At 45.9% G+C, this 26,441-nt stretch overlaps 1 protein-coding gene across 2 annotated transcripts in view; it reads right to left on the bottom strand.

Moving 5' to 3' along the window:
* The window catches only part of DOCK9 (dedicator of cytokinesis 9), a 277,662-nt gene extending 259,430 nt beyond the window's left edge, over positions 1-18,232 (bottom strand). Inside the window, exon 1 of one of the 2 annotated variants that reach the window (XM_019486925.2) lies at positions 17,977-18,232. In XM_019486925.2, the coding sequence (XP_019342470.1) occupies positions 17,977-18,096 (120 nt within the window). In that variant the 5' untranslated portion in view covers positions 18,097-18,232. The remainder of the gene's footprint in view (positions 1-17,976) is intronic. The other variant, XM_019486921.2, reaches the window with a different exon arrangement.
* Between the last annotated feature and the right edge of the window lie 8,209 nt (positions 18,233-26,441).

The following is a 26,441-nucleotide window of genomic DNA, read 5'->3' as shown; positions in this document are numbered from 1 at the left end:
GCTAAACTCATATGTACCCAGACTAGTCAAGCCTCATTGTTACAGTATGTTCTATATAAATGTTTGTCCTTTGAATACTGCAAAGAAGTCCATGCACTTCAGATATGCTTAATCTTCAATGGAATATATGCTTAGTCTTCAATGGAAGAAACCCAAAGCACCTTAAAAAAGTATAAGCCTCACAACAACACCTGAGATAAGCTTCATCTCCCTGTTACAAAGGATAAAACTCAGTCATAAAGATCTGCAGAATTTCCAGATACTGATCACTTCCCTGCTTTAAATATCAGTTATAAGTACTTAGCACCCAAGGCAGTGATCCTCAACCAGGGTGCCACAACACCCTTTAATACCACGACATGTGAGGAGATGAGCAGATATGCTTGGCCTTGTCTGGCTGATACCCCATCCCCACTGCCTGACCCTTCTGCAAGGAGGTTAGCACCATTATATATAACTAGGGAGCTACTTAAAATTGCACTTTTGCAATTTTTCACAGAAACTGAAAAACAGCAGTTTCCACAACTTCCACAAAAAATGGCATTTGTTGCGATTTCCCATGAAATCACCCCCCTCCCCATTTAAAAAACGTGCTAAAAAAGAAAATTCTAGCTCTTCAGTGGGAGCCAGCAGTCCTCACAGCCTGCCAGGCGGGACGGGGGGAGGGAAGGCACTGGCTGATGGAGTGGCATCATGAAGAGCAGCCTAGATGACAGCTGCCCCCTTGTCTCTCCTTCCCCACCAGAGCCTCTCCGCCAATCAGAGATATGGCCACATGAATGGCAGCCTTCTCTGCCAATCAGCAAGAGACAGGACCACACAAAAGGCAGCCCTCCAACAATCAATGGCAAGGGGCAGGCCTCCAGGGCCTCTCCACCAATCAGCAGTGAGGTGTGGGGCTGCCATGAAATGCCCACAAAAGTGGCTCTGCGCCCTGAGATCTGGCCCCAAAAAGCCCTTCATCTCAACCCTGATTTAGCCAGATCCCTATACATAAATAGGTTTTTGAAATTGGGTGCCACTCAATTCACAAAAATTATGGAGAGATGCCTCCAATGAGGGGTGCTCCAAGTCCAATGAGGTTGAGAACCTGTGAGGAGGGGAGGTGGGGGGGGAAAAAAAAAAAATATCAGACCCTGAAAGGCTTGTCCCAAGTTTCACAAGCAGCCTGCAGCAAAGGTAGGCACAGAATTCATGATTCATAGACTCTTGCCTTATACACAAACACTATTCTTCCTCCTAAGTATGAAAGGTACATTACACAAATGAACGTACTATTAGTGCAAAGTCACAGGGAGTGCCTTCTCAGCCTCCAGGTAAGTGTTGTTTCAGAACACTTCCAAGCAGAGAGTAAGTGCACTATCCTTACTAGAGGTGCACCAATATATAGGCTGCATATCAAATCAGCACCAATAAAAGGCAAATTAACATTATCAGCTATCAGCTTTTTTTGGCCAGTGTAGCCAATTTCACCAATAAATGCCACATGCATGCACATGGCCAGGAACGCAGCCCTGCAGCTTGGAGAGCAGCACCCTGAAGGTAAGTAAAGGGTGTGGGGAGAGAGAAAGAGCGATGAGGGGGTGCAGATCAAGCCCACCCCCCCATGGTAAGGAAGGGAATTGGGTAGGGGAAGGGGCAGGGGTAGGTGTTGCCCAGCCAGGGCAGTGAATAGGACCCCAGGACTGGAAACAGGACAGAGCAGCAGGTGGGTTGTCCAGGGAGTACAGGGAGGTGGATAAGGGGAAGCTCCCCACTGCTACATGCACCCCCAGGAGAGGTATGGGGGGCATATGCCCCACTGGATTTTTGCACAGGGCAGAGACAGGCTGCCCGCTCTGGTGCGGGCAGATTGAGACCCCCATGGTGAGGGGGGGAGAGGGGCAGGGGCAGGTGCTGCCCAGCTGGGGCAGTGAATGGAACCCTGAGGCCAGGAGTGGTATGGAGCTGCAGGTGGCTTGTCCAGGGAACTGGTGGGGGCTAGGCAGCTCCCCGGGGCTGCATGGGGGGCATGTGCCCCTGTAGATTTGTGCGCAGGGGGGAGGCAGGCTGTCCACTGGGGGCTCAGGGCCTTGTTCTGGTGGGGGGGCTGGGACTGGGCTTGGAGTAGACAGGGGTGGGGTGGGGTGGGGTGGGCTCAACTGTGAGAGGCATACAGTGGCAGCACTGGAAGCAGCGGCTACAGGAGGGTTAAGCTGAATTTTGGGCTGGCTACAGCCTCCCTGCACTCCCCGAGCCCCTCCTTAGCACTGCCCCTGCTTGGAGCACTCTGCTTTACTGCCTTTCCCTCGGGAACCCTGTGCTGACTGCACATGACCTGCCTGCCCTACAGTGCAGGACACCTAAGGAAAAAGCAGCAGAACAGAGTGCCCTGAGCAGGGGGGAGCCTATAGTCACCCCAAAATTCACCATAGCCACCCCTCCCAGTGCGGCGCAAAGCTGGGCCTGCCCTGCTCCTGCCAGCTCTGATCCCAGCCCAGCCCCAACCCAGCCCCACACCAAGAAAAGGCTGGCACTGGCCCTGGCCCTGAGCCCACCTGTAGCCACTGCTCCCCGTGCTGCCACTGTATGCCTTGCACAGCTGAGCCCACACCACTCCTGCCCGCTCCAAGCCCAGCCCCGCACCCCCATGAGAATGAGGCCGAGTCCTGCCCACAGCGGGCAGCCTGCCTCCACCCCATGCACAAATCCACAGGGGCACATGCCCCCCCCATGCACCCACAGGGAACTGCCCCCCACCCCCCACCAGCCCCCCCTGGACAAGCCACCTGCAGTTCCATCCCTCTCCTGGCCTCAGGGTTCCATTCACTGCCCCAGCTGGACAGCACCTGCCTCTCTCCTCCCCTCACCATGGGGGCCTCAATCTTCCCCCACCATGCCCCTTCCCTCCCCCACGCCCCTTCCCCTGCACAGACTTACCCGCAGTGAGCTGCTCTCCAAGCTGTCAGGCTGCATTCCTGTAAATCGGCTATCGGATCGGTATTGGCTGATATAGCTGGTTAATAATCGACTATCAGTATTGGCCAAGAAAATCTTTATTGATGCATCCCTAATTCTTACAGCTTTGTATTTGAATACATTTTTCCCATGATAAACTCTTTTGCTTAGTGAGTGTTTTGGAGACAGTACTCAAAGGAAGGAATGTTACCTTTAGTTCATTACCTGATGTGAGGTTACTAAGTTCATTAAACCTCAACGTTCAAACTAAGCACTAATTGAAGCCAAGACAGTTTTTATCCACATTTCTACCATAACTAATTGTGAAAATAGAGCAGCAGAGAGGAAATTGTTAAAACCTTCGTCTGCAGCACTGGCTTTTCACCAATGTAAATATGTTCCTAAGCCACTAATTTATTTTAGGATAAGTATGTTGCCGGTCTTGTCCAATCTTAAAGAAAAGAAGCAACTCTAAACTCCTACCCCAACTGTTCCAGAAGCTCTCGTATACCCACATCCCAAATCCTGTATCAATATGTTCCTTGGAAGAATACAACTAAGCTTCCTGTTGTCTAATAATCAGTCAGGGAGTTCCAGTTTTTCCAATGAATCATTAATAATTTTCTTTTTTCTTACTACTGTTGAAAGTCTTTCTGGCATTAGTTTCAAAATAATGACCATAAAGCGGTTTGTGCTTAAGTACCCGAGGTGTATATGCAAGTGAGTAAAGTATGTTCATGTTACCTGATTAACTAATCTTGTGTAGATTCTACAAACACATAAGTTGCTAACTACTTAAAAAGCACATGGTGAACTTATACTTGTATACATACATTGAGCAGACATGCTTAACTGCCTATACTTGATGTTTCATTTTCAAAAGTATTATCTGTAGATGGTTTTTAAAACATTTGTAAATAAAAGTACAATTTACTACTACCAAAGAATGCTGTGTTCCAGAAGTCTACTGTACAAGATCCAGTGTGAAATAAAACATTGCTGTGATTCTTCAAGGAGCCTGCATTCAAATGTATTAGACAAAAATCAGTTGGACTAAGATTATATAAACTCGCTTTCATTTAACCAAAATATGAACAATCCATATGAATGAGTAACCTAAGGGTGGGGGACGATATTTCTATTGTAATATTAGAGGATTCTGCTCTTTGCTAAAGATTTATCAGCGTCTGTTATGGTAGCCTAGCAACTTCCCAGAACAAAAATATTTTTCCCCTTAATAGACTACAAAACGCCTATAAAAAGGAACTAGACACTTGTAACAGGGAATCCTGCCCTGTTACTGGAAGAGCAAGGAATTGAGGACTTTGCCTCCAAGGCAAGCTCCTGAAAGACAGAGGCAAGCTGCGGGCTATATAAGCCTCACAACAGAGGCAAAGGGGGAAGTCTGACTTGGTTGCAGAAGCTCTGTAAAGGAGTGCAGGGAATTGGAAACTGCCCCTGACCGCACTAATTGAAGGAGCATTCTGTGCATGAAGCTGAGAAGCAGCAACTGTGACCAGGCCCAGGAGGATCCAAGCTGAGAGAAGCCAACAGAGCTGAGGAGAAGCCTAAAGGAGAGCTTTGAGAAAGGCACCCCCTGGCAGCACTTAACTGCATTTGTGTTTGGCTTTATGTTTGCTGTTTAGGTCATGAGGCATGGCAGTGGCTGAAGGGGAGAAAAGGAAGCTACTGAAGACACCTTGCAGAGGAGCCTAGCTTATCCATGGATTGGCAGGCTGAGTGACCAAGACGTATGATGAGAGGCTGAGGGACTTGAGATGGTCTTCTCCTCTCCAGGCTGAACAAAGAGAGGACTTGGTGGCAACCTATAAGTATATGAGGGTCATACATCAGGCCTTGGGGGAAGACAAGAAATAATGGGTACAAACTGACTAAAGATCACTTCAAGCTAGACATAAGGAAAAACTTCTTTATGAGCTGAGTGCCAAGGGTTTGGAACAGGCACCCCCCGCCCAGAGGTGATAGTCATCGACCCTGGTGATCTTCAAAAAGCGTCTAGATGCCCATCTTGGTGGGGTCATCTGATCCCAGCAGCCTTTCTTGCCCAAGTGCAGGGGGGCTGGACCCAATGATCTGCAAGGTCCCTTCCAGCCCCTAACAACTATGAAAGCTCTAAGAGACAGGGTAGAAAGGGCAAGAGACACTGCAGAGTACCCAGGACCACACTGGTGCTCTGGAGGCAACTTCACAGAATATAACATCATCAAAAGGGTGGCAGGCGAGGATAAAGTGGGGGGTGCAGGGTGGTGCAGACAGGGACAGGAAGAACCCATAGATATCAGAGTATAAGGAACGGGATTATCAAGCAGCCATCAGGAGACACCATTCCCGCTGATAGCTGGAAAACCTGTTACAACATTATCTTAGTCTTGGACCTAATACCACCTCAACATTCATAATACCCCTCATGAGATTCATGGTTCTTTTTACTTAGCTCTACTCTTCTCTGACCTTCTGCTCAGAGGAAGAACCACCCTAACCCAGATACCAAATCTCCAGCTGTTTCTTCAAAGGGTGTGTGAAGTCAAGGGCTCTTACTGCCCAACAGATTGCCCTCCGCACGCACCCTGGGCGGGCATGGGGTGCCCCCAGATCTGTGCACAACATAAGGGTGGGCTGCCACTGTGGGCTGGGGCCAAGGGCAGCGCCGGGTTCTCCCCAGCAGGAGGTTGGGCCGGGCTGTACTTGGGGCAGGTGGCAGCAGCACTGGAAGGGGCTACGGTGAATTGTGGGGTGGCTGCAGGCCCCCCCATAGCCCCGCTCCCAGCACCACAACCCACCTTGAATGAAGCTAGGTCCAGCTCCCTGCTGGGAAGAGCTTGGCACAAGCTCAGTCCCAGCCTGCAGTAGCAGCCCACCCTCACCCCATGCACAGATCCGGGGGCACATGCCCCCCATGCCTCCTCAGGGGTGCACACAGCAGTGGGAGCCAACCCCCCCCCTGCAACCCACTCAGACGAGCCACTCGCAGCTCCATCCCGCACTCCACCCTGGCTGGGCAGCGCCTGCCCCTCCCGCAGCCCTACTTCCTCCCTCACTGCAGGGGCCTTGATCTGCACCCCCCACATGCCCCGCTTCCCTCTCCCCTTCCTTCCCAACAGACCTAACAGCCCAACCTGTTCTCCACACTGCAGGGCTGCATATCAGATTGGTAATCGGCCAATATGGCTAGTTAAAAAAAAAAAAAAAAAAAAAAAAAAATTCAGACATTGGTTTTGGCCCAGAAAATATCTATTGGTGGAAAATCTCTATTGGTGCACCCCTACAATATAGTCTCCCTGGGAAATTTTCTATAAATTGGTTTCACATTGTTTAAAACAATGGAAAGTGACACTGCTGCTATCCAGAACTTGGAATGACCATAGAACTACTCAGAATTACCCCAAGCTTCACTGATATTGCTGCTACAGTAGAGAGGCAAGTGAAGCAGAGGGCAGAACCAAGTTGTTCACAAGAAAGGAATCCCACAAACATCAAAAAAGGCTGGGGGAGGAATGTGGATGGGCAGATTGGGGAATAAGAAACTATAACACCATTCATGAATGCCACGTGCCACCGGAGGCAGGGCCAGGGGAGGGGGGCACAGCAAGCTCCCACAGGCAGCTATGGTGGTGTCAGTGGTGGGGGGTGGGGAGGGGTGACGAGCGCTAACCAGTGGTTGGCAACCACCCGTAGACACCACCAGCAGCGGTGTCAGGGCACCGGCACAGCCATCAGCAATTGGGGACCACCTGCAGACGCTGCCAGCAGGGTTGGCAAGGGGGGGCTGGCAAGCAGCAACTGCCCGCAGGTGCTGCCAGCAGCACTGATGATGCTTTTTGCAAGGGGGGGGCACTGCCAAGCCCAGGGGGTGCACATGCACCCGCATGCACCCCCTACATGTCACCAAAGACACCACTAATCAAATGAGGAAGTTATGCTGATAAGAACTATACTTGATTTGAGCCAAAAGGTGGAGAATATAAACACAGATGTTTATCCTAAAGAATGACACTATGGCACTTTTTTTTTTTTTTTTTTTTTTTAAAGTGCAAATGTTGAGACAAATCACTTAGAAATAACAACTGTATGAAACAAGTTTGAGAGCTAAATTTTCATAATGGTCATTTTGTTGTTACAAAGAGTCACCATACTGTCAAGAGCCATGTTTCTTGATGACAGCATTGCTTCATCCCCACTGGGAATGTTGCCATTTAACTAACAGTAAGCTCTCGCTCAGAGATCAAGATATGGCAGCCATTTTGCTAAATTTAATGTAGAATATTCATCCTGCCCTCCTGTCTTGAACACTGCAAGCAGTTCTTGTCTCTAAGTCTTAAAAAAAAAAATGTACTTAGAAAACAGGAGGGCAACCAGGACACTAAGAAGCATGAAGCAGCTGACATACCAGGCAAGAGTGAAAAGACCAGGACTTGGGGAACATCTGTTCACCAGAGCACCCCAAGGGATGACAAGGTCAAACAGTCACAAACTCTTCCATGACCGTTTCAGGCTGGACATAAGGAAGAACTTCTTTATTGTCCGAGCCCCCAAGGTTTGGAATAGACTGCCACTGGAGGTGGTTCAAGCACCTACTTTGAATGCCTTCAAGAGACATTTGGATGTTTATCTTGCTGGGATCCTATGATCCCTGCTGACTTCCTGCCCCTGGGGCAGGGGACTGGACTCAATCTTCTGAGGTCCCTTCCAGCCCTAGTGCCTATGAATCTCCAGTGCAAGGGGGAAGGCTGAGGAGGGGATCTTCTAGAGGTCTATAAAATGATGAAGAGTGTGGACAAAGTGATAGAGAACTACTATTCACCATATGTAGCTCCTTTTATTTACCCTGGAGGCTCTGCCCCTGGGGTTCTGTCAGGCCTGGCAGAGCAGGGTCTCGAACCACTTCCGGGGCTTTTTCCTGCTTAGCCCTGAGCAGGGGTGAGGCAAGCCCCTCCCTGCCTTTCCCCCAATTGGTGGGATGGCTCCACCAATTACACTGCAGATTCTCTGAGCCCCGCATGCCGGGCTCTTCCAGTAAGTCTGCCACACACACACTTATTTATTTATGAATATAAGACTACATATTTTTGCAAATAAAAAAAATTGTGGTAGGTTCCCATCAGCCTGTTTGCCCAGTACAGGCCATGTGTTTTATAGTCACACTCAGTGTTGGCTGCATTTAAATCAGTTTCACAGTGGTTTCCATTACTGAGCCCATGCTGCTTTTGGCAATAAATTTAATGATAGACTATGTGTTTAATGGGGGTGGGGGGTGGGGTGGTTTGTATGTAAATATAATATGAGCAGGGGGGGAGGATGGGGTTCCCCATCCTAAGGGGGAGCAGAAAGAGAAGACCTCATCTTGTATTTAAGTATAGTAATGATTTTCAATATTCTGTTGCTTCATCTTTGAACAGGTAAAATTCAGATGTGGGTGCACTCCTTTAAACTCATCTGTCCTGATCTCTACATCCTCTGTTTTAGAATTGACAATTCCCAATCAACATTCCAAGCATATTAATAAAACTCCACCTAAATCAAAGGGGGCATACCCTGGCTTTCCCATACTAAGATATTGAAAAGGTACCCATCATCCATAATAACTTACAGGAACTATAGATTAGGGGTGCACCAATAGAGATATTTGGGGTCAATACCGATAGCCAATTATTAAGGAGGCATATTGACCAATATCAATCTGATTTTTGATACACAGCCCAGCAGCCTGAAGAGCAGTGTCTAGCTGGTAAGTCTGTTGTGGTGAAAGGGGGAAGGGAAGGGGCTTGGGGGCCCCTGCACTGAGGAAGGGAGTGGGGCTGGGGTAGGAGCTGGAATAGGCGCTGCCCAGCTGGGGCAGGTGGGCATGGGACAGAGCCACAGCTTGTCCAGGGAGCATGAGGAGGCAGGGGCAGCTCCCACTGCTATGCACACCCCAGGAGGGTACGGGGAGGACGTGTGCCCCCGGATCTGCACAAGGTAGGGTGGGCTGCCACTGTAGGCTGGGGCCAGGGCTACGCTGGGCTCTTCCTAGCAGGGGCTGGGCCAGGCTGTGCTCAGGGCAGGCAGAGGCAGCACTGGGAGGGGGCTGCAGCTACCCAAAAATTTGCCGTAGCCCCCACAACCCTCCTCCCAGCACCACCACCACCCACCCTGTTGGGCAGCGCCTGCCCTAGCCCCACTCCCTCCCTCACCACAGGGGCCTCAATCTGCCCCCTCTCCCCCCCATATGCCCCTTCCTTTCCATCACAACAGACTTACCAGCTGCACTTTGCTCTCCAAGCTGTCAGGCTGTGCTCCTCGCCGCCTACGTGCTGCACTGCGCGTATGCATGGGGCATATATCAGCCACTTCAGGCCAATTTCTGATACAGTCAATTTTCTTTATATCGGTGCCAATTTGAGATCGGACCAACGCATCGATGCACCTCTACTACCGACGCTGCTTATAATAGTAATCAGAAGAGAAAAGATGAGGAGGAAAATAACCACCAATGAATTGTGTTTGATTAAGGATGTCTTGTGTTCACCATGATAGTCCATGATTTTGTAGACAGATCTCCTTTAACAATTACCTTTCTAGACAGGAAACCGCTCAATTAATATTCTGATATTCTTCAGATTTTAAGAGATCGTTATGAGCACAACATGCTGACAAGATTATTTAAGATACAGGGCAGCCTTGCACCATCTTCACAACCATGGAATGTGTATTCCATCCAGTTACCATTTTTTACCATAGATAGCAGTTAAATTATCTTATTACTTTCTTTTAGTCAATTAAGGCTGCTGTAAACATGGACTCTAGAAAGGTAGAAATCCATACACTCTCCAAAAACCATCGATCTTAAAATGTGTAATTAATTTTGTCAACATTTTTTCTCTGCATTTTCCCAAGTTAAAAATCATCTCTCTTGCTAAAGGGCTCAGTGTCAATGTTATAAGTTTTAAAGCTGTGTTTTCACTGATACCCGAGAAGCTTTAAACTAATCTATTACTTCAAATTTACAGCTATATGTGCAACACTAAGCTCTCCCAATAAGTCTCAGGTTAAAACAATCAGTTTCTATTATCATTCTTTCAAAAAAAATCATCTGTTTCTGTTTTCCTTCTCCCCTTCCCTTTCCCCATCATTCCTCATCAATTCACTGAGCAAAGAAAAAACAGACAGAGATACCCCACCCACATACAGATCTACTCTCTCCGGCAATGTAGCATACCAAATTTCACATTCCCTATTCAATAAATTCAAATTTCACTCCCAGCCTCTACTGCACCCAACAGGTCCCAATGCTTCCTTTTCCCAGGCATCCAAGTTTGCCCCAGGTACCCTCACTTCTGATAAACCCTAGGTTCCTAAGGCAAGAATTTATGTAGCCCAATCTACACACAAACCCTGCAGTTCAGTTCTCTAAGTTGCTGAACAAAGCACCACACATTTTAGAGTGCTTTGTAGAAAACTTCCTATGCGGTATGTGAACCACTATCTGCAGTCTCTCTCTCAAGGCAAAGGAAGAACGCAAGAAACAAAGGGGGTGCAATCTAAGAACAATTACTACACAGACAGCCTTCATCTGAAGAGCTGTGTATTGCCGTGCATGCTTGAACCCGTTTTACACATCCTCTAGCAATTTTTCAGGAACATAGTGTCCAGTGCATAATCCTTTCTAGGAGGTCAGATGATATTATTTAAATAAGTGTTAGAGAAAAAGGACATTTGACATCACTCTCAGATTGAATATTGGTATCATCCTTCAGATAACGGAGGGAAAAAAATCAAGATAAAAAAGGCATGAGACACTTCCTCAAGGTGAAGCAAGTAAAGGTCCCATAGAAATCCTTAAAACATTGATACTATGACATGTGGGAAGCTAAAAATTCCTAGTACTTGAAATATAACATTGCACAGCAGTATTATATACCAATGTCATATACCAATACCATAAAACAGATTTAGCAGACTATCCTAATCTCTTATACAAAAAAGAAACCTTGCCCCACACACACACACACACACACACACTTGGTTCACTAAGCACTCAAAATTCTGACCATAAGAAGTTACCCTAACTTGCTTTTATACATTCAAAGTCATACATGGAGGGTGACTCCCAGTAGGAATCCTGTTGCATCTCTCCTCCCCTTTTGAGGTAAAACCCATCTAAAAACTGATTTACATTCAATAATATAATTTCTTACATGGCAGAAGCATCTCTCCCACCACATCACTATAGAACAATAAAACAAAGATTTTCCACAAATGATTATATGTAAGCCCCTTTTTATTGCCCATATGTGCAACCAAGACATTTTATTCAAAATAAAATTCTATACAACACCAAATCTCATCATTTTCTCAACTGTTTAGTTACCCAACCTTAAAAAGTTACTATAACTTTATCAAATTAAAACACAATGCTGCCTCTATGTCCTAGAAGACAACTTAAGCAATGAAAATATTTTTTAATGAAAGAGTGGGTTGATAAATCCATTGTGACCACAGAGTAACTCCCTACCTGTGACCCCAGTATTTTTCATTCAGTATCCTGACCTTTTTGTTCACAAAGCAAATCCTGCAAACATGGAAGATATGCAGAGAGTGCTCACTTGCGCACCTGAACTCAAAGCATAACTGAAGTATTCAGACACCAGCCTTCCTTCTCCAGAACTCTGCCATCTTCATTACAGATTTAAGCAAAGAATTTCAGCTCTTAAAGTATCAACTATTCATTTGTGTGACAAATTACTCCAATATCATCAACTCATGACTTAGAAACAGGATTGGAAGAAAATGAAATTCTATGTTGCAGGTGGGAAAGGACATATAAGGATGCAAAACAATTTTGCAGGCCCCACAGCAGCAAGTGGCAAAATTAGGAATAAAGCCAAGGTCTCTGGAATCCAGTCTAATGGCATAGCCACTGACCCACACTTTTCAGACTGTCTTATATTTATCATATATTGCTTTTTAGAACTATACCACATGTACCATATGTTCTTTGCAACTGACTAAATGGAGTTTTCCTGAAGATCAGAAATTAGTATTTTTTTAAACTTATGCTACTCATTAACTACTTGAAAGAGGATGAGGGCTATATTGAGGAAGCTCAATCAGAAAGTTGCTACTTGAATTTGGAAGAAACAAGTATTTTATGGTTAAGTCTAGTCTTTTGGAAATTCACACAAGTCAATTTCATCATATGATCAAGAGTTTTATACATTTTCACTTCAGGTTTAAAGATAACAGGCTTGGAACCAGTCAATTAACTAAAAATGATACATAAAGTCAAGTTTTTAAGAAAACACATTAGAGAAGCTATCGCCAAGTGTTTAAAATAATTGGTAACAACTGAAGAGTTGCCAACTTCATATCCAGTCAATTAATCACACTAAAAAATAAAAATAAAAAATAAAAAAATCACCATAGCCATTTTTCAGTTTTCTTATTTTATGAATTTGATAGATTTGTGTTTAAAGACCTCTTCTTTTCTTGCATAGAGGCAGTTGTTTGCTAAAGACTGTCAATAAGCAAGTAGAAAACATTAATTTGTTTACAAATTTCAGGACATCCTAAAAATGTTTTTAAATAAATATACAAAATATTCATATAGCATTATTTTCAAAGACAAACATTTATCTCCTAAAATAATTGTAGCATAGGCAAAAATCTTAGGTCAGAATGCATCTTAAGAATAGCATCTTAAGAATCTGTACAAAGAACAAAGCCTCCCAACCCCCAATAGGTCAAATCCAGTGTTTTCCTTCATTATGTGACCATTGTCATCTCAGGGACACATGTAACAGCTCCATTGTGTCTTTATTCCAGGAAGTGACTATGCTTAACAAAAGCAGCACACATCTGTCCTTCCAAAAGACCCTAAAAGGGACTGAAACTTAGTTATCCAATACCTCATTAGTAAAACAATTTGTGACATTTCTTTCCAACCAGACCCCATTTGTACATTAACATGTTTGGCCCATCTATTCCTTAGAACTTTTATTCAGACTTCCATACCCAGGTCCCAATCCTGTAATGTAGTCTTCTTAGGAATATCCCTGCATAAACTCCATTGCCAGCTGAGTGCTTTACAGAAAATGGAACGCTCAAGGCTACCAAGATATAGTACCTGGCCTGACAATCTGGGGAAGTCAGCAAGCTAGAAAAGGCTACTTTATGAAATGAGCATCTAAAATATAGTGCTGCTGTAAGTGAAGTAAGGTAAAAACAAACCAAACAAGCTATCAATTTTATTATGGATGTTACCCCGTTATAAATAATTTGCAGTATTTACCACGCTATCAAAATGTGCAAAATAGCTTACAAATACACCAGTATTTCCCAGCTAACATGGGACATGGCACATGTATGGTCAGCTGCATTTCAAAATGCACTGTAAAATTAAGCAACAAAACGTGAAAAATGTTCAGTGTAAGGGACGGAAAAAAGTTTTCCTTACTAACAGAACACATACTAGCTATTTCTGACAGATGAGCTTTTTTTTTTTTTTTTTTTAAGTTTGCAAATCTAATCTTTGACATTCATACTGGACATTAAACTGAAGTAGAGCCACAACAGACAGAACAAAGAAAAAAAAGGTAATATTAAAACAGTAACTTCAATATAGTAAAGTTATTTTTACATGGAGGATAAAGCCACACTTTTTTTTAACTGATCTACAGCTGCAGCAGAATTTCCAATTTGATGCCCAGAAATACTGCATTTTACCCTATAAGTTAAGAGTTTGCAAACTGACACTAGTCATTAAGACCACACTAACTTTAAGGACCTACATTCTTCCAAATTCACTCTACATGCAAGATTCACATGAAGATTCTCAGATGTGCAATAAGATCTTCATGTCTGAGGATTACATAATACTTTACGCTATGTAAACTGATTAAACCAATCATGTGTGTCCTTCAGTAAACAGCACTGAGTTTCAACCAGTGTTTCCAAATAAACTAGAGCAGTAGGAGCCAACTTTTTTGGCAGATTAGCCCCACTTCCTCTCCAAGTACCACTACGATCCCCTGCTCTGCTTTATACTTCCACCCCCATGTTCCCTACCTGTCCTGCTGCTCTGCTTTTATTCCAAGTCATGTGACTCCCACCCAATATACTGCTTTACTTTCTACTGTACCTGCTGCTGTGCTGCCCATTCCCTCCTTGATTGGCCACACTGCACATGAAGGCCACCAGTGCCACTTGTAGCATGTGTTGCAGGTTGGGCAACTCTGAACTAGAGTGTTTCAGTGGAGAGGAAAGAATCTAAACTGTAGTAGATCCAGTATGGAATCGCATAAGAAGTTGGGAAAATAACTGCCTACTACTCACAGAAGTTTCAGCACGAAGGAAAAAGAAGACATGAGCCAGTAAAAAGCAGGCAACAAAGAACTATAGGGAAGAGGGTCTGAAGACATGACACACCAAAAAGCACTTGCAAGAAGAAAAAGTGTTGGAAAAAAAGCAAGACATTGTGGAAAAAAACAGAGATGGAATGGAAAAAATAGAGGTAAGAAAATCTGAAAAAGGGGGTCACAAAACAGAGGGAGAAATTAAAGGGGGGGGCGAGGAGTAAGAAAAAACTAGTGAGATGAGAAAAAGGGGACAAGTTGTGGTAGATCAGGGGTCAGTAACATACAGCCTATGGGCTAGATCTGACCTGTGGAGCTGGAGGGTTTTCCCCATGCCTGCCTCTATGCCCAAGCCAGGCAGCAAGTAACTCTGTTGGGCCCCGGCAGCTTTCAGCTCTGACTGCAGGTTGGGTGCAGCTTCCAACTGATGGGGAGCTGCCAGCGCTAGGCAGCTTCCAACTGCACTCCCACCTCAGTCAGGAGGCACGGGCAAAGAGAGAAGCTGTGGCAGCTAAGATGCAGTTACGGCTGCCCATCCCCAGGGCAACCCCTCACCAGCTGAAAGCTGAGCTCACTGACCAACTAGGAAGCAAGGGGCTGAAAGAAGCTGCAGTGGCACAGGTGCAGCTCCCAGCTGCCTGGTTCTAGCACAAGTGCAAGGAAAACCCCTACCCCTAACATGCCTCCAAAGTCACCCAGCCCACAGCTTGTTAAAGACTGTCAGACACTATGGTAGCTATCACTTCTCACTGAAACATTCAAGGGCAGACACAAAACTGATGACAGCCACCACAATTCCTCTTCTTTTATCAAATGCTGAATTCAGTGATTTGAAAAGTAATGATGCTTAGCAAGAAATATTACAGAGCCGAGTGAGGAATAAAAATAATTTGTAAATGATGAAAAATCCCATAATCGCAGGCCTTCCTCAGGAAGGGTTTAACAGCACAGAGACAGGCACAGAGAAATATGATGCTGCTGCAAGCCAGAGTTTGGGACTAACCAGGCAGACTTCATAACAGTAGTAGAAAGAAAAAAGGCTAAGGAAGAAACATGGATTTAACACTTAGAGAAAGAAGAAAGGTTGGGAACTTTATTCTACCTACTAACCTAACTGTATATAGTACTTTAAGTTCTGTTCATTTTTAATACCAAACCAGTTGACCTTCAAAAGGGTCATCATGACATTAGCACAGTACTTTGAAAAAAGTACCACTTAGAATCAGACTGCATCCCACTTGCCACATGCACTACCACTTTTCCAATAGCTCCAACATTTTCTGGGGAATTTAAACTCAAAATGTATAGCCTTTCTGATTGCAAAGAAGCCTTCTGAACATGTGCAAACGTAGTCCTATAGTCTCATAATTCAAATGTCCCGACAGAATAGATCTAAGGAACAGAAATTGTTCAATTAACCTAAATAGTGTCAACTATGAACATTAACTATTTTCTTCTAATGATCATTTCAACAGAAACATTCAGCTGTATTGGGACTGTGGAAAAAAACTACCTCTGTGCCATGTCACTCCCATTGCCTTCAAAAGGAAAAACTGTTAGCATGTCAGCCAACATTAAAATATACTCTTTTTTGCCTGCCTAGCATTGATACAATCACAAGGCAAGTAATAAGACTCCAGAGACTGAAAACTTTTTATTTCCAACTAGGAACTTTGAATCTCTTAACAAAATCAAAGGATGGTAGGACTGGAAGAACTGTCAGGTAGTCAATTTAGTCTAACCCTCTGCTCAAGGATGGACCCCCCCCCCCACCTAAATCATCCAAACCAGTGTGTTTAACCTGCTCTCAAAAACTTCCAAGGATAGAGACTCCACAGCCTTTCTAAGTAAATTATACCAGTGCTTAACCACCCTCATGGTTAGGAAGTTCCTCCTAAAATCCAATCAAACCTACTCTTGTTGCTATTTAACAACTTTACTCCTTGCTGTCCTCTATAGCAATGGTCCTCAACCAGGAGTCTGCGCCCCCCTGGAGGGCCATAAGCAGGTGTCAGGGGTCCATGGGTCTGCACAGTTCCCCCCTACATCCCCTCTGCATAGAGCTGCAGTCTGAGGGGGCTGGTAGCAGCAACTGGGTCACAGAGGTAGGCAGCATGCAAATGACTGACAGTGGGAAGAAGCAAAAACAGAGCAGCCTCCTCCCTCCAGGCCATTACTCCTTGCAGTGCTAGCAGCATGGCCGGCGTGGAGGTCCCAGCGGCAGCAACAAATCTCACTGCCCTGCTCTGCCCTCCCATGCGAGGTCCCACCCACTGGTCTACAGAGGTGACTCCTGCCTATGCCAGTCTGGCTAGGCTGAAGCCCCATGCTTGCTGTGAGTGTACAAATCTGAGGAAGCATGTGGCCCCCAATGCCCACCCCACCTGTCACTTATGCCCCTGCAGCTCCCCTCCCTGCCTTTCTTTCCGGATATGCAGAACAGCTGTGTTGTGGTACAGGTGGGCTGTGGAGGTCTTACAGCATGCTAGCGGGGGCCTCAGAAAGGAAAAGGTTGAGAACCCCTACTCTACAGCCAGAGAACAACATATCACTTTCTTTATAACCACCCCTCAGGTGTTTGAAGACTGTTATCAGATCCCCTTACTTCCTCTGGTGAAGAGAATAATGAGGGGAAGGGCATCCCAGGTCTTCCAAGCTTTCCTCACAAATCATTGTTCCTATATCACTGATCATTTATGTTGCTTAATTAATCTATTAGGCATTGCTTGAAGTAGAGCCAGATATAAACTCAGTAGGGTCATCTTTTTATTCAATAAAAACATTTTCGTTTGCATGACTAAAACTAATATTTATTGTTCATGCATTTACATTTATTGGGTACCACCACTGTGGGTAGCCTGGAGAAACAAACAGGGTTTCACTCTGCACAGCAAGGAATGAACAACACAGCGCTAAGCCTGGCCAGAGGAGCCTCAGCACCAGCATGAGCCAGATGCAGAGCACAATACACCAACTCCCAGGATAGGACCACACTATAAAATCCTCATTTAGCCAGCCTAGCTGCTTCCCATGACCAAATAAACTGCTCTGAAAAGCAAATTTCAACTGGAGAACTAGGGGGTTCCAGCTTGCGTGCGCACATACACCCCAGTATACAGGTATATACACACACACTTTTTACAGGCACATACATGTACACACCCATATACTGGTGTGTGCACATGTGAGGAAACAACTAAAAAACCTGTGTGTATGTAAGAAACATAGGAAATGTGTGCATGCACATATGTATATGTATGTGCACAGATACACAGTCCCGTATATACTGGGGGTGTACGTGTACACCACCCCCTATATATGGGGATGCATATACACACTCAAACACCTATATAAGAGTATGTTGGAGAGAGAACATACACCCCCCCACGTACACATAGGAACCTCACACACACACACACACACGTCTACCACACAGCCAACATACCTATAAATGCACAGACATACACACGTCTGTGCACACGCAGGCACGCACGCGTGCCCGCCCCGGCACCACCGTCCGCCAAGGGAGGAGCCGCCCTGCGGGCCCTGGGCGCAGGCAGGTGGCAGGCGGCAGGCAGGAACCGGACGCCGGGCCCGACCCCCCAGCTCCACCCCAAAACTTCCCGAGGACGCGGGGAGGAAGTTTCTAGCCGCACCGGGACGCCCCCTCCCCCCGCCCGCCTCTCACCAGCAGCACGGAGCCGCGCACCACCTCGGACACGCTCTGCCGCAGCTCGGCCGCGGTGCCCGGCTTGCTGAGCGCCCGCGTGAACTTCCGCGTCTCAGGCGGCGCCAGCGTCTGAGCCATGGCCCCGGCTCGGCCCGGCCTCACTCCGCCGCGCGCCGCGCCCCCATGGCAGTTGGCTGCGGCGGTTGGCGGTGCCCGCGTCCCAGCTCGGCCGGCGCCGCCGCTCCTGTCAGGTGGCCCCGCCCCCCGCGCTCAGCCCATGCTCCCGCGCCGGCTCCTAGCCCCAACACGCTCAGATGCCGAAGGAGGGCGGGGCAGGGGAGGGAAGGGAGGGTCCTTCCCGCCCGCCGATTGGTGGGCTTCGAGGGGGGCGGGGAGAACGAGCCCCGCCCCCACCTGTTCTGCGGACTGCTGCTGCCTCTGATTGGTCATCGGGCGTTACCTGCCCGGCCGCCGTCGTTACCCCGCCACCCATTGGTTCACCAGGGACCCGAATGCGAGGTGAAGGGGGTGCCGGAAATCCTCTTTCTGGAGAGCCCTGTTTCACTCCCTGGTCGTGTGCGTTTGGCGCGGTGCGGCGCGCCCGCTCCGCGGTGGCTGTTGAAGCCCCTCACGTTAACTCGGAGTTGCTCAGTGCCCGGGGGGCAGTGACGTCATCCCGGGAGGGTGGCCGTTAGCAACTCAGGCGGTGTGTCCAGGGGGGGCCTCCTGCCCCGCCTTGCAGCCTGCGCCCGGGCACCGCGGGGGTGAGCCTTGGCCCTGGCCAGTGTATCCTCGTGCTGCAGCCTCAGCGAGGCCTGATGTCAGTCAGGGATCATTAATTACCAAAAATCCACTTTTTGGAGTAAAATTATGTACATGTGCCCTTTCCAGACTGTTCTGAATAGGTGTGTATGTATTATGCACATACACACACATGCACACACACATATATACACACATAAACATACATGTATATTTATATATGTGTATATGTATATACATATGTATGTATATAAAATGTGTATACATATATTGTGTATATGTATATATGTGTATACATATGTGTGTGTGTATACACACACACACATACCTATTTATACCTACCTATCTATATAGCTATATTATATATAGACACACACACACACACATAGATACCTATTTAGATATAGGTAGATGTGTATATGTACATACATTTACATCTATATCAAGCTTCCTTAGAGCCCAAAGCCAGACTTCTGCCTGTGGTTGGTGCTGCTCAGGGAAAAGCTTTGGCCACTCAAGTGCTGAGTGCAGTGTCAGCTTCACTGCAGTGGAGCTGAGCAAACAGCTACAATACACCCAGGATGCCAATGGCAGCCCTGAGAAAATAGCAGCCCCAGTGTTGCCGGGCTTCCAGCTGCATGTGTGTTGCAGTGAATAATCCAGAGAGCAAAGTACAAAGTTGTTTTTATTGGCCAGAGCACTTGACCCTGCAGGAAACAACAAAGCAGAATAATTGCTATTTTAAACAGGAGTACACCCGTCCAGACTCATAATGGGTGTGAGAAATCATAATATTAAATGTCTTTTGTTCAGTATCCAACCTCAATCTGTATACAGATGCAAGCTGATTAAACCATATTATTGTTTCTATTGGTTTGGTATAACCTCTTTCTAAAGTTTGTTCATTAACTACAGAAAATATACTTTGGAGTAAAATTGCATGCATGTGCCTAATAATATAAATGCATGTACAGGTAAATATTTTTTTTTAGTTATACTACTGAAGCCCCACTGAGGAATTCATGGGTGCTCATACTGAACACAGTGAACTACTTACATGCATAAAGTGTTAGACCTTATTTTCTGAAGTATTGTTCAAACATGTTGACTTCTAAGAAGCCATTTTTACTTTTCAAAGGTAGAGGATAATTAAAATGTAAAAATAAGTGATACAAAAATATGGTTTTCACTATTCGAAAAGCATTTTGCACACTTTGTCCCAGATTATTTGGTTGTACAATACTTAGTACAGGAGCCTTGTTCTTTACTGGGCCTTTGGACACCACTCAAATGTGCTGCAAATAGCAGTGTTCAGTGTAACTGAGACTAAAATATTTAGAAAGACAGCAAAGGATAAATGTGGTGCAACCATGTAACTCAAATTCAAGGTATTGTTAGCATTAATAACCTGTCCTTGACACCATGAAATTATTTCAAGGCCTTTTTCTTGATGCTGCAAGCCTGGACAATAAGAAGTATGAAAACCCATTTTTTAAAAATACATTGGCCATAATAAGTACTGGTAAAACATGGAGGATTTTTATACTCGGAATGTTTGAATCACTTCCTACTTCCTATTTAGGAAGGAAAGGATGCCATCCCCTGCCTGCTCCCAACCACCCCTTTTGCCTACTCTATGTCAAAGATACCATTAATTACTTTACTTGAAAGTTCAAAAGTAGAGGACCTAGAATGCTTATGAGTCAATGCTTTGGCTGGCAAATAAAAATAATAGCATATTGGTGGGACTGTGGCATACCCAAAATTGTTACCACATTAAAGAAAGGAGATAGAATGCATTGCAGCTGAGAAGATCCTCATTTGCAATCTCCTCAATAGACTCACCTTCCTTGCTGAGGAAATACTACCTGAGTCTCAGTGTGGTTTCAGACCACTCAGAGGTACAAGAAATACTATCTTTGCTGCTAAAGAGCTACAGGAGTGCCGTGAGCAACACTAAAATCTTTATTTCAGTCTTAGCATTCACTGGCCTAAGGCCTTGATTTGATCAAGAGAAGTTCTGTTGAAGAGCTGATGAGATTTGGATGCCTGTTAAGATTTGTTACCATCAGTGGACTCTTTCATGATGATGTGACAGCAACCATCCTAAGCAATGGCTCAGAAACAGCCCCCTTCACTGTTAGAATTGAAGTCAAGCAAGGATGTGTGATTGCACCAACATTATTTTCCATCCATATCTCAACTATTGTGCCTCTCATTGCTGATAGATTTCCACTTGGAGTCAGCATCCAGTATCACATGGATGGGAATCTCTTTTATATCAACCAGTTATATTCCAAATATAATCATCGCCTCCTTTACTGATCTTCAATACACAGATGATTGTGTTGTATGTACCCACTCAACTGAAGAGCTCCAGGTCATTCTTGATTGCTTCTGTGAAATATACTAAATGTTTGGACTCACTTTCAACTTCACAAAAAACAAAATATTTTACCAACCCACTCTTCCACCTATTACACAGTGTTTAGAGAATATTGAACATTTCCCCTACTGAGGTTGCCACCTTTCCCAAAAAGTAAATATAGACAACAATATTCAACATTGGATGTCTCCAAAATAATTTCTTAAGTGATCACAAAACCAGGACCCAAGCCAAACTTCTTTTCTACCAAACTGTTGACATTCCTACCTGCTGTATGGGTGTGATACCTGGATGACATACTGGAAACACCTGAAAACTTTTGAGTGTTACCATCAGTGATGTCTTCAAAAAATCTTCCATATCAGTTGGAAGGACAGAAAAATGAATGCCAGCTCAAGAAAACTCTACCAGCATTGAATTTATACACCATCAACTCCAGGACATGTCATGAAGATGCTTGACAACGAGCTCCTGAAATAGATTATATACTCCCAACTCACCAATGGTCACTGCTCTCGGGGTGGGCAAAAGAAGAGAGTCAAGGAGATTTTGAAGGTCAATCTGATATTAACATCAATACGTGGGATACTCAAGCATTAATTTGCTTCCAGTGGCACTGTAACATGTGACAAGTCTTCAATCACTTCAAGCAGACTTGCCTCATTATAGAGGCAAACAGACAAAAGAGACAAAGAGAAAAACTGTGACTTAGCATTACCAGGTCTAAAAGGAAGGAGTGGGTCCTTTTTGCTATGGACCTGTGTACAGACATTTGGGGAGTTTGGAGAGATGTTAGATTAAGTTAAAAATGGCCACCTGATCTAAGGTACGTTTGGGGGAGCCTGGGGGAGACTTTAGGGGATTGGGAGGACAAGCAGGCTCAAGGCGGTGAGAAAGTTGGGGGGCAGGCAAGGTAGACAGGGGACCAGGAGGTGTCAGCAAAGGGATTGAGGGGGGCCAGTGGGATCTGTGGGAGAGATCAGGGAATTGGGGGAGCAAACAGGGTCCCCAGGAGGCTCTAGGGGGCAAGGGATGGGGGGTCAGGAGACTGCGGGGCAGGTGAGGATCAGGTAGCAGATGGAGTCCATGGAGGGGTTGGTTGGGTCCGGGAGGGTTTGGCAGGATCATCAGGCTTATAGGGTCCATGGGGGGGACTTAGGGGGTCTTTCTCTCACCCCCAGGACCAGGGGCTATTTTTTAGCTCACTGACTACCCTCATCCCCTGATGAACAATCCCTCCATACCCCTGGCGAACAACCCTCCCCCCCCCCCGCCCATTTCTCCCCTTACCCAGACTTACTTGCTTGGCTCCTGGAAGTAACAAATACTGGTAAAAACAGAACTGGGAGCAGCTTATGGAATGGGAGGTTTGTCAGTCTCAGTGGGGGGCTGGCTAGTCCACAGTGGGGAGGGGCTGGGGGCCTAAAAATAGCCTGGTGCCAGGGAGGGGGTAGCGCAGCCCTGGCTGGGGATGAGTGGGCTTTCCGAGCTCTGGGACTGTGCTGGGAACTGTACAAGAGTTCAGGACAATTAGATTGGTCTAAAAAATAGCCAATCTGATCTATGTTAGACTACCTTAGAGGTAAGGTCAACTTAGATCAGGTCAGCCATTTTTAGACTGATCTAACTGTTCTAAATTTCTGTACAGTTCACACTTAGATCCATCTAAGTAGCGTAAGGTCCACACCTGGGCAAACTAAGTTAGCTTGGGTGGCCATTTTTAATGCAACCTAACCTCCCCAAATGTCCATGATTAGGCTATGCAAACAATTGAACAAGAGAGAAGGAAAGAGGCATGGGGCCAGAAGGAACGCAAGTAAGCAAGAACAAGCCTTACTCTGTGGCTAAAGGAGAAGGGGATTACTCTAGCAGTGAAGGAGTCCTGGGCTTTGGTCCCTGTTCATAAAGCTGTTTATGCACTTCATCCAATGACTATTGAATGCCAAATGCTTCATGCACACTGATGTACATTTGGAGTCCTGCCATTGGAAGTAATCGCACTATTATGGATTATATTATAGTAACAGGGAGCAAGATGTGGCCCAATGGAATTGCATCAATGCCTGCAATACACAGGGTGATCTGCAAAAAAAGTTATAATTTGCATGTCCGCTCTACCCTTCTTTGTAAGCTGGCTGCATGGTAAAAGGTGTCATAGAAGTGTGATTCCAGGAGAGGCTTAACAGTGAAGAGAAATGGCTAGTGTCTGAAAGCCAGTTTGGGGCTGGATAATGCTGAGCACTGTACACATGTAGGCTCTCTTTTTCTGAAAGGACATTCAAAGATCTTGAGGTTTGTTACTACCAATCCATGAGGCTTTTCCTTCCTCTATTCATCACAGCACGCACTTTTTCCTTCCAGGGATTATGGAAAATGTCCCTGAAGAGGCCTCTCCTGAACTATACAGTATGAACTATACTGTAATGAAGACAGCAACTTGAAGGTTTTCCAAACAGCACAGTGTAGGCATCAATTGCAGTCCCATGAGAAGGGCATTTCAGGCAGGTGGAGCATGATGTTAAGAAGTTTGTTCTCTGCCTCCGTGGGGCACATCCCCATATGCAGGGGTGTGCATTTGCCACAGCAAAAATAGCAGTGGCACAAATTTGTGCTGCTGCTTTTTGCCGCTGTGCATGCCATTGCATATGGGATTTGGTGCAGGGTAAAATGCCCTACTTTGAGGAAATGGCCATTTCCCCTCTTTTCCCAGCTCACAGCATGCTGGAAGACATGGAGGACACCTAAAGCAGTTCCAGGAGTTCCCAGTATCAAATTTGCAGCATGGCAAACAGTTGCACATGCGCTGCGTGTAGTTTGCAATGCCTCAAACAGGTTTGAGGCTCCACAGACCATGCATGCACGCTTATCTGGATGCGCCCATGGTGTTTATATTGTTTCTCCAATTACAGTTTATATTGTTTCTCCAATTATATCATTTCTCCAATTCTGTAATGCAAAATGTACAAGCATTATTGGAAGCAAAGGTGCACTTGTATCCTGTCAGAGCAGCCACCTCCCAGAGTCACAGAATAAAGCACCCTATGACTTGTTCTCTTTCTGTCCCTAGGATTCTTGTACCCTTTCTACAGCCCAGTGGCCTAGGAGGTGAGTGGCAAGGTTGGAACAGATAACTGGAGCTGGAAGCGGGGTGACAAGGCAGAGCCCGTTGCCTCGCAGACCCCCCCACCTACCCTAGCTGGGGTATTGAGGGGATTCAGGCCAGGCCTGTGATGTAAGGGGTCTTCATTCCACCCCACTCCCCATCCCCAGCTCCAGCCGGGCAAAAACCAAAGTAGAATGCTGCTACTGTCAAGAGGCCCAGGCAGGGAGTTGGGGAAGGAAGCCCCTCCTTGCCTTGTGGTCCCTGCCCAGCTCCCCGCAATACTCCTGCCAGGTTAGCTGGGGGGGCCCACAACATGAGGGGGCTCCCTTACCCCTCCCCCCCCCCCGGCCATTTGACAGCAGCAGAACCAGCTTCCAGCTCAGCTTTGCCTGGCTGGAACTGGGGGAGGGGAGCAGGGTAGAAAGGAGCCCCCTTGCCTCTCAAGCCTGGCCCAGCCTGGTTCCCCCCACTACACCAGCTGCGGTATCTAGGGGAGCCCATGAGGCAAGGGGCCTCCACGCCACCCTGCCTCTCCCTCCAGCTCTAGCCTGGCAGCTGCCTGCTGCTCCCTCTCCCTCTTATCCCTCCCTTACTGACAGCCCTGAAGCTGGGGGGCAGAATGGATGGGACAGGGCTGGGGAAAGGGGCCTTGGAGGCTGCTGGAGATCTCCTGCTTGCTGACTAGAGATGGTGCAGGCAGGCTCAAGACATATCCTCACAATAGGAGAATGTCAGTTGGGTCGGCATGAGGGGAGGGCCTCTCTAATTCGTGGCACTTTGTGTAAAGCACCATGAGGTAGACTGGGGCCCCTGAATGTCTGTAGGTACCCTTACATATCCTAGCACAATTGGTTGTTATACAACGCAAAGTAGAATGTCATTGTGTGACTTACATATCTATAACCATGTAAGTATTGCTTATACATCTTAGCAGTGAAGTAGAATTCTGCCCTTAGTGTAAAGAAATATACATATCCATTAGATTTTTTTTCTGAGCATCTTTCTTGTAATTATTATAATGAAGGATGTGAATGTGAGAGAAAGTGTTTTTGTTCTTTAAACAGGCAAAATAAACGTTTCCTCATTTTTTACCTTAACCTGGGAAACAGGATATAATATATGGTACAGGGTAGGAGGATTAAACAAAAGTAATTAAAATAATGACAGCTTATCACTGTATTTTATATTATTGTGTACATATATGTTTCACAAAATGATTAAGTTGCTCTGAATGGATCTTTGTTTCTGAGGACTTGTGTAGTCTGAGTGTAGTCCTACCATTTATAGTTCTTCCTCACACCCCCAATTAGCCTTCACATGATAAACAAATCAAGTGGCCAGGATCATCTTGTCAGGCCAGACACTGTTCCCAATCTCCATTTTAAGCATTTCCTGACAAGATCAACACTCACAAAAGTCTAATAAATTTTGTATTATCCGATTCATCCACTTATATAGTCTCAAACAAGTGACTCAAATGATCTTTAGTTCTCCTCCTTCCCTCTTTCTCTAAAGTCTTCTTTCTTCTGTTGTCTTTACATTCTATTTACATAACTTTGACCTGATTTGCAAAGACTTATATGCATATTTAACTTTCTGCATGTTGTTAGTTCTATTCACTTAACAGTTATTATTCATATGTGCAAAATTAAGTATTTCAGCCTTGCCATATTTGGGAATTTTAAATGATACATTCCTCAGGGGAGAGAAAATATCTTTTAAAATTTTTTGCCAAATATAAATTCATACATGTGTTGTTGGCTTGACACGTGCCAGATCAACACTTGGGAACCCAATATTGTGCTGTTAGATAGGAGGGTGTGATACAAAATTATATACACACAAACTACACAAGCTACATAAACACCACTATGAGTTTACACACATGTCCACATATACAAACACACATTTTCATGGCTGTGTGTTAACACTAGGGGGCGTTTGGGGTAACTTGGTGCTTGGGGTTACTCAGGGTCAATGTGCCCCGGGGTTACTCGAGGTCACTTGGGGTTGGGGTTACTTAGGGTTAATGTGCCCTGGGGTTATTTGGGGTCCTGTGGTGCCAGGGGGAAGCAAGGGAAAAAGCCCAGTGGCAAGGAGGAGACAGATTGGAAACAGAGAGGCAGAAAGCTGGGAGATTGGGGCTGAAAGGAGGGGCAGGGGAGATGGGGGCTGGAAACTGAGAAGCAGAAAGCTGGGAGATCAGGAGGCAGATAAGAAGTGGCAAGGAGG

This window comes from Alligator mississippiensis, chromosome 1, assembly GCF_030867095.1.
Source record: "Alligator mississippiensis isolate rAllMis1 chromosome 1, rAllMis1, whole genome shotgun sequence".
NCBI classification, from domain to species: domain Eukaryota; kingdom Metazoa; phylum Chordata; order Crocodylia; family Alligatoridae; genus Alligator; species Alligator mississippiensis.
Note: the sequence above shows the minus strand (reverse complement) of the source record. Positions and strands in the feature narration are given on the sequence as shown.